Here is a 9,108-nt window from a genome sequence, read left to right as displayed (position 1 = left end):
ACTGGGCCTAAGTCAGTCTGCAGTGCAGTGTGATCTCATCGCATTTCTACACATGATAAACAAGGCTGTACAAACCTAATGAAAGGGCTGAAGCTCCCCCTGCTGGACACAGTCAGTAAATATAACATAATGATGAGTAATGCTTGCTGTTTACCTAATTCATCATAATTTTTAATAAAATGAAGAAAGAACAAAAAAATAAAAAAAATGTTTTCAGTTCAGTTTTTTATTTTCCTCGCTGCTCATCAACAGAAGAAAGAAATAAAATTGGGATATTGATCAGTTATTCCCCTTTCCCACTGAGAATCACTATCAGCTGGGATCTCTTTATACTGAGTGTGCTCCAGAAGTGGTCATTGTGTGTTTTGCAGTTTAGGGGAAAGTTTTTGTATTTTAGTTACAGAGTTAGTTTGGTTGTAATAAAGACTCCGCCCACCAAGCTCAGCCAGGAATTGTTGGATGACAATCTCCATGCGACTTTCTTGTGTTCCCAGAGATTTCACCAAATCACAAATACAGTAATAATGCTGCATGCCGGGTGTGTCTGGCCAAATATCTAATGACACCGGAGGGAAAAGGGTGCGGCGGTTACCATGTGACTCCAGCCGCCATTGTGATCGGCAAATCTCCGGCAATCCGAAAATTGTACCAAAACACAGAGAGGGGAAAAGGGGCCTTATTATATACAAATACAATTATTATAATGTGACAGTAACTGAGGATTTCAGGATAGTAATCAGGGATTGTTCCCGGGGCATGAGTACAAATCAGGGGCCCCGCACCAGTACTAGGATGGGGCCCCAAAATGTCCACAAACCTTCCCCCACCTCCCCTGGGCAACCCACCTGCCAGGGGCCAAGAGTGCCCAACAACCCCTAATATGGAGGGGGGACCCCTGTATTATGCTGAGTGTCCATGTATCTGGGGTGATAATTCCCATTAGAGCAGTCAGTGACCGGCAATGGGCTGTCTCCAGGCAATGTGAGTTTCCTGCTGCATAAATTGGATAGTTTCCTGCATGTTTCACATTATACATGTCTTTGCATACATGTCACATAGGAAACAATGGAGGAGGAATTCCCCAATATACAAGCTGTATAGGAATATTAAGGCTGGTTTCACAGTGGGACGTTAAAGTCCCACGTTACAGCAGCCAGTAGCGCAGCCTAACTCACAGCACTGTAAAATCAATGTGCTGTTCACAGTGCCCACGTTGCCTTACATAGTAACGCAGCACGTTTATACAAAGTGCTGCATGCTGTACGTTATACTGGGCTAAGCAGCATTAGACTGTTTGCACATGCTCAGTAATGTTGGAGGAGGAGGTCTCCCCTCCTCCTCCTCAGCGGCCAGTCACATGGCTAATTAATATTCACTGCACTGTGGTGACTCGTGGTGGAACTCGTAGTGTTGTCCGGATCATGAACGAATCGTTCATTTGATCCGGATCTTTTTGTGATTCGAATCATCACAATGAAAGATTCGGTTCACAGTGGATGCCTGTCTGGAAGAAACAGCAACATACAGAATGTACAGCGCTGGGAAAGTGCTGTCCTGCTAGTCATTTCACCCAGTCTGCTTCCCTAGTAAAATGATTCAAATGATTTGGTTCAAAGATCTGGATCTCTTCAATGATCCGATTCAAATGATCCAAATCCTTAAAAAGATCCGGACTTCCTATCACTAACCTGAAGGCTGCTTTGAGAGCTGCATAACGCGGCTCAATCTGACGTCCAACTTCAACACCACCATGGCGTTGCGTTAGGGGCACGTTATGCGACCATAATGTCCCCTAAAACACAACGTCTTGGTGGGAAAGTAGCCCAAAATAAGATTTGCACATTTCTCTTTCCTTCTGTGTGAAAATTTACATACAAACATGTAACATGCACGTGTGTAGTGGAAACTCAGCCCTACAGGGAGGTTAAGTAGTTGCCCCTCCCCCCAGCTCTGGGCCCCCTGGGGTAGCAGGATCTGCTCCCTATTAGTTACACCCCTGATTGTCCCTGGGAATCACACACAGCTGGTAAGTAGTAAGTAGGGTTGAGGATACGGAATGCTTCAGAACAGAACATAAATGTAAGCAGATGTGAACCTCGTGGGGGTAACACATCCCTGATTGCCGCCACTGTGCGCTGTCCTCCACATTGTGTTTCCACTCTCCAGCTGCTTCCCCCTTCCGGTTGTGATGGAAGAAGTAGCTGGAGAGTAGTGTTGTCCGGATCATGAACGATTCGGATCTTTGATCCGAATCTCTTTTGTGAGTCGAATCATCTGGATCACCAAAATGAACGATTCGGACCACAAAGGGGGTGGAGCCAGGAGAGACACGCCCCCTCTCAGCGGGCAGCAGGGTCCTGGAAGCAGAGCAGAGATGGATCGCTCTGTTGAGGGGAGGCAGCCTTGCACAACCACAGGTAGATGAGAGAGGGGACATGGGTGCCACTGCCAGATATGTGTAGAGCACACATACTGGCTATAATGTGCTGCTCATTATAGGTTGTCTGTTCCGTAGTTGTGCAGTGAACACATGGGAAAGTTTTGGCTCAGAAGCACAGCTCAGTAACTTTGCAGACAGCGTGCTGGGCTAGAAGGGCAGGCACTGTGATTGCAGTGCAATATGATCCTCCTGCACTGCTCTAAACAGCTGCACTTCACTTCTCCCTACATTTATGATGAGTGTTGGAGGTGAGAAAAGGACACATTGGGGAATGCTTTCTTTCACTGTGAGACGTCTGCATTCAAAGTATACAGATGCACATATAGGTGAAATATATTTAAAGCATATGATTGCAACATGTGGGCAATGTGTGCAAAAAGACATTTCTGTTCTCTGCTCACCCCTCTTTGTCCACCTCCTCCCTGCTCTGACCATCTTCTCCCCTTCTCTGTCTGTCCACCCCCCTCCCCTTATCTGTCCACTGCAGGGAAAGTCCTGTCCTGCTAGTAATTTTACCCCCTAATGTTTCCCTAGTAAAATGATTCGAGATTCGGATCAAAGATCCGGATCTTTTCAATGATTCGATTCAAATCATTTGAATCATTGAAAAGATCCAAACTTCCCATCTCTACTTAAGAGTCAGAATGCAATGTGGAGGGCAGCACACAGAGGCGATGACAAGGGTGAGTTACCACTCCCCCTCCCCGCCCCCAACCCCATGGTGCACATCAGTTTAAACTGAGCTACTTACTATTCTCTCCCTGTGATGTTACCAGTGGGCAGATCTTTCACTTCCCCTGATTCCCTCCCCCCAGATATCTTTATACAACCACTATCCATTACGTATAACCCAGCATGGAGGGGCTCAGTGAAGGTGGCAGTGAAGGTGTGGAGGTGTCTGATGGGGTCACAAAGGGCATAAAAGGAGATCTGCCTGGCCTCATAATCCAGATATATCCTGACCCTGTCACTGGGGATCCCATTGGGTAACCGAATCACTTTCCTGTCATGTATCACTGAATACTGATTACCCCACCTGCACAAACCCCAGGACTTGTTATTACTTCCAATCAGTGACTGATCTCCTCCCCTGTCTATACTGGGGTAACACATTCCAACTCTCCACCACTCTGACCCCCCAACATCCACTTCCCAGTAATGTCGCCCTGAGGAGAAACTCCGGCTGCTCAACACCTGATTATACAGAAATCTCTCTGGTGGTTCTGGGCGGTTATAACATGTATATAACCTAGACACAGTTTTCCTGTCATCTGATATATGTAGCATATTATTAGCTGTGTTTACATCCAGTAATATGTCTGCAGGCTGTACAGAGATCCCCCCAGTTACCCCAAACATGATATCAGATAGAGCTGTGTGTAATGTGTGTGAGATGCCGGCCACATCCAGATCCCACCCATCATGGAGCTGCTTATCATGTCTATCCTCTGTGTCACACAAGTCACCTGTGTGTGATTCCTGTAAGACAGTCAGTGGATCAGTCATGTGACACAGCTCCTCAATGCGACGCATCTTCCTGGACAGCTCCTCCTTCTTTATCTCCAGCTGTCTGATGATGTCATCATAGGATTGTACCCGCCTCATGATGTCACTCAGGATTCTCTTCTCCAGCTTCTTCAGCCGTCTCCTGAGGTCTCTAAACAGGGCAGTGACTCTCTCTGCTTCACCAGCTGCTTTTTCTTGTGCTTTTCTCCTGCCTTCCTCCAGACTCTGGACTCTTTTCTCAGCCTCCTCTTTCTCTGTCATCACTTTCTGCAGATCATTCCTCAGCTTCTTCTTCTTCTCCACAGAGGCCTCACCCAGTGACATCATCTTATGTCCTACATGTCCCCCGATCACAGAGCAGGACGCACAGACACAGGCAGCATCCTCAGTGCAGTAATACTCCAGGATCCTCTTATGGACCGAGCATTTCCTCTTCCCCAGGTCAGTGGTGGGAGGCAGTAAAGTGTGTCCCCCTGACCTGTCATGTTTCCTCAGGTGATGATCACACAAGGGGGTCTCACACTGCAGACAGGATTTAGTAGCAGGAACAGAAAAGTCACAGTAATTACAGAAGACCCCGGTCTGCTCCTGCTCTGTCTCTGTATGAAAAGCCTCACAGATATTATGTAATGTTGTGTTCCTCACCAGCTTAGGCCTATTCAGGTATATCTTCTGACATTCAGAACATTTATATTCCTTTAGAAGTTTCTGATGGTCCCAGGCTTGTGTGATGCAGCCCCGGCAGAAGTTGTGGCCACACGACAAGGTCACAGGATCTCTATAGATCTCCATACAGATGGAGCAGCGGAGCTCAGCAGTCACATCAGCAGATGTCATTGTCACACCTGAAATGACAAGAGCAGGTTAGGTATATCTCTGTCACATGACAAGTAAGGTGCAGCCGGTTACACAGTTATCAATGGTTACCTCTGACACTGTTTGTAAAGCACTTAGAGATGTATAGATCATATAGCAGTGAAGCAAGTTCAGGGGTGCTGGGTCGGTAATGATAATATCATACCCCACAACCACCCCAATTTCAGTCCCGCTGTAGCAGGCTTAATCTTGCCTCCTACGACAGCCTGCCTGTGTCCCGGGTTGAGAAGTCTGGATGGAGAGCGGCAGAGCGATTACAGAGAACAGAGCAGTCACCACGGGACTTGCTTCCTATACAGAGTAATCATACCCCCAACCGTCCCATTTTCGTCGGGAGTCTCCCGATTTGGGGGGGCCCTCCTGCTATCCCGGGCCCCCCCTCTTGAATCCCGACGGCTGGGCAGAGAATGGAGGCGGAAAAACTGATCGAGGCTCCAGCCGCGGTACTGAGGGATGCAGGAGCCCGGCTTCATTACTTCCTCCTCCCTCCCTCTCTGAATGCCCCCTGATGTATGCCCGTGTGCCCACCCCCCCCCCCCCGTATGCCGAGTGAGCGCAGCGGAGCGGGCAGTCAAGTCCTCTTACCGCTGATGCACGCGTACTGTCTGTCTGGCATCGGACGTCCATGTGCTTCCTGTTTACTATGACGTCACAGGAAGCACATGGAAGTCCGATGCCAGAGACAGTGTACGCGTGCATCAGCGGTAAGAGGACTCGACTGCCCGCTCCGCTGCGCTCACTCTGCTTACAGGGAGGGGGGCACACGGCATACATCAGGGGGCATTCAGAGAGGGAGGGAGGAGGAAGTAATGAAGCCGGGCTACCGCATCCCTCAGTACCGCGGCTGGAGCCTCGATCAGTTTTTCCGCCTCCATTCTCTGCCCAGGGGCCCCCACACACACACCTTAAAGTGGCACCCTCCTCCCCACCACCCACGGACATTCTCCCCACCCCCTCCACTGACAACCCCCCTACCCACCAAGTGTCAGTGCACCCTGGCCCCTGCACCCTTCCCCAGGCACCCTGCCCCTCACCAGGCACCCTGCACCCTTCCCCAGGCACCCTGGCCCCTGCACCCTTCCCCAGGCACCCTGCTTCCCCAGGCACCCTGCACCCTCCTTCCCCAGGCACTCTGCACCCTCCTTCCCCAGGCACTCTGCACCCTCCTTCCCCAGGCACTCTGCACCCTCCTTCCCCAGGCACCCTGCACCCTTCCCCAGTGTCAGTGTACTATGGCCCCTGCACCCTTCCCCAGGCACCCTGCACCCTTTCCCAGGCACCCTGCTCTTGGCTCCTGTCCCAGGCACCCAGTGCCTGGCTCCTGTCCCAGGCACCCAGTGCCTGGCCCCTGTCCCAGGCACCCAGTGCCTGGCCCTGTCCCAGGCACCCAGTGCCTGCACCCTGCTCCAGGCACCCAGTCCCTGCACTCTGCTCCAGGCACCCAGTCCCTGCATCCTGCCCCAGACACCCTGGCCCCTGCCCCAGGCACCCTGTCCCTGCCCCAGGCACCCAGTCCCTACACCCTGCTCCAGGCACCCAGTCCCTGCATCCTGCCCCAGACACCCTGGCCCCTGCCCCAGGCACCCTGTCCCTGCCACAGGCACCCAGTCCCTGCACCAGGCAGCTTGTCCCTGCACCCTGCTCCAGGCACCCAGTCCCTGCACTCTGCTCCAGGCACCCAGTCCCTGCTCCAGGCACCCAGTCCCTGCACTCTGCTCCAGGCACCCAGTCCCTGCTCCCTGCTCCAGGCACCCAGTCCCTGCACCCTGTCCCTGCCCCAAGCACCCTGCTCCAGGCACCCTGTCCTTGCACCCTGCTCCAGGCACCCTGGCCCCTGTACCCTGGCCCTGCTCCAGGCACCCAGTCCCTGCACCCTGCCCCAAGCACCCTGCTCCAGACACCCTGTCCTTGCACCCTGCTCCAGGCACCCAGTCCCTGCCCCATGCACCCTGTCCCTGCACCCTGCTCCAGGCACCCAGTCCCTGCACCCTGTCCCTGCCCCAAGCACCCTGCTCCAGGCACCCAGTCCCTGCACCCAGTCCCTGCCCCAGGCACCCTGTCCCTGCACCCAGTCCCAGCACCCTGCCCCAGGCACCCTGTCGACACCCTCCTCCTTCCCACTGACACCCTCCTCCTACCCACTGGCACCTTCCTCCCCCACCCACTAGCACCCTCATTTCCACCCAGTGTCACCCTCTCCCACCCACTGGCACCCTCCCCCGCACACTCCCTCCCATTGTCACCCTCTTGCAAAAGCAGGGGTGTGGCTTAAGTGTCCCTCTTTAACATCTTCAAAAGTTGGGAGGTATGAGAGTAATGATGTCATTAATAAAGCCCGGTGTAATGTCTGATTGCGCTGCCTCAAAGCTGCCCTCCATGGCAGACATGCACAGACATAGCACTTCCATGCTGTGGAGTTCATTGTAATGCGCTGAAGGTGGCTGATTGTATGAGAAGATTACTGACAGGACGGGACATTAAGCTTCTTACACACGCTTGATTTACTGGAACAACGGGTCAGTCACACCCTCCCACTGGGCGGACGTTCCAGCGACAGTAGCGCGTGTGTACAGTCTGTCAGGCAGACTGATAAGGCTGTTTCTTAACGATCCGCGAGGCGGATCATTCAGAAACAGCCTTATCAGTCTGCCGACAGCGCGTACACACGCAGTACTGCCGCTGGAATGCCCGCTCGGTGGGAGGGTCTGACGGACCCGTCGTTCCAGTAAATCAAGCGTGTGTACGAAGCTTTAGGTTATTTTGCAGGGCAGGCAGCCGTCAGAAGTCCTTGATTAGAATACTGAGAGAGTATTCCAATCAGCCTTCTACCTGCTGTTCAGTTTCCACAGTAATACAGTCACTGCACTTTTTTTTTTTGTTACAGGACAGATCTATTTTATTTGACACAACTACCAGGATCAATAAGTTTTAGTTGGGTTTTAATATTATTTAGTATTTATATAGCGCTGACAGTGCTGTACATATTGTCTTGTCACCAACTGTCCTGATGACCTGTTACCATGGAGTGAAAGTATGTGTGCATTCACAGATATAGTAAATTATTGTTTTCTGTGCAGTCAGGGTGAATTCCAATAACAAATTACCTTAAAGGATACCAGAGCTGACTCGCTTATGAGAAACGGGGGGCAGGCATTTACAATGAGCTGTCCTGATAGCCACCGCTCCCCCCATTCTCCTCCATTTCCCACCATTGCCTGCTAAGTTCCCTGGCCATAGCGGGCAGCACTGCGCCTGCCCTGGCCCGCCTGCGCACATCCTACAGAATGGAATTGCAGCCAGGTGTGCTCTGCACATGACGTAGTCTTGATGTCATGCACAGAGCGCTTCCAGTTGGGTTCAAGTGCTGTGGGACGTACGCAGCCAGGCCGGCGCAGGCGTGGTGCTGCCCGACTCCGGCGACCTGGAAAGAAGTTGCCGGGGGGAACTTATCAGGCAAAGGAGGAGAACGGGGGAGTGGTGGGCATCTGGACAGATCATCATACATGCCAGCTCATCATCTTTTTGGCTCTGGTATCCTTTAAACAGATGCCAACCTCACCAGGTGTCGCCATCGCACTCACGTGGTCTACAGCATTCCAGATCACATGAGCACAATTGTGAGTGCCACGGCTGCATGCTCGCACAGACACAGAAGATGACGACCTGGCGAGAGATAGGCATCTGCAACGGAGGGGATCCCGGGACACTGAGGCTGCGGCGAGGGACAAATAGGCTGCCAAAGCTACAGGAAAGCCCCAGGTAAGTAGATCTTATTTTTCTTTTTCTCCTCTCACCTGTCCTTTTAGGGTGACACTAAGTGCATGCCTGATAGACGATGCGACCCATTTCAATCTGAAATTGTTGCATTAATTGGTCAGACATGCTGCTAGATGTCAGGCTGACTTGCATGATCAGGTGCACATTGCTTGTTCAAAACGATATATCGGTACCAGCGACAAAACCCCTGGCACTGTTTGCGCAATGTATAATGTGCTGTAATCTGCATTTATACATTCCATGTCCTGTATGGCGGTGGGGTTTTTACAGACCTGGATCTATGGTGAGTGACTTATATACTCAGACCACAGTGCCATGTTGCATGGGGGCTATTCCTAAGTATTCTTATGGAACTAATTCATTTTCTGGTACATATGTTACTCCAGCCTTTCAATCTCTGGTTCCATCACATATTATTGCTTCCACTGTTGCTGCCACAACACATACTTTTTCACAGTCTCCAGCTCCTAATCAGGATTCATTGACTTATGTGGGTATACAGCCCTCCT

General features: G+C 51.5%; 1 protein-coding gene across 4 annotated transcripts in view; it reads right to left on the bottom strand.

The window, feature by feature from the left end:
* Positions 1-208: 208 nt before the first annotated feature.
* The window catches only part of LOC137519256 (E3 ubiquitin-protein ligase TRIM39-like), a 114,039-nt gene continuing 105,139 nt past the window's right edge, over positions 209-9,108 (bottom strand). For all 4 annotated transcript variants that reach the window (XM_068238135.1, XM_068238133.1, XM_068238134.1 and 1 more), the window contains exon 2: positions 209-4,791. In XM_068238135.1, the coding sequence (XP_068094236.1) occupies positions 3,191-4,783 (1,593 nt within the window). In that variant the 5' untranslated portion in view covers positions 4,784-4,791 and the 3' untranslated portion in view covers positions 209-3,190. The remainder of the gene's footprint in view (positions 4,792-9,108) is intronic.

The sequence above is a fragment of the Hyperolius riggenbachi genome, chromosome 5, assembly GCF_040937935.1.
Source record: "Hyperolius riggenbachi isolate aHypRig1 chromosome 5, aHypRig1.pri, whole genome shotgun sequence".
NCBI lineage: Eukaryota > Metazoa > Chordata > Amphibia > Anura > Hyperoliidae > Hyperolius > Hyperolius riggenbachi.
The sequence above is the reverse complement of the archived record's forward strand: the minus strand, read 5'-3'. Positions and strand labels throughout refer to the sequence as shown.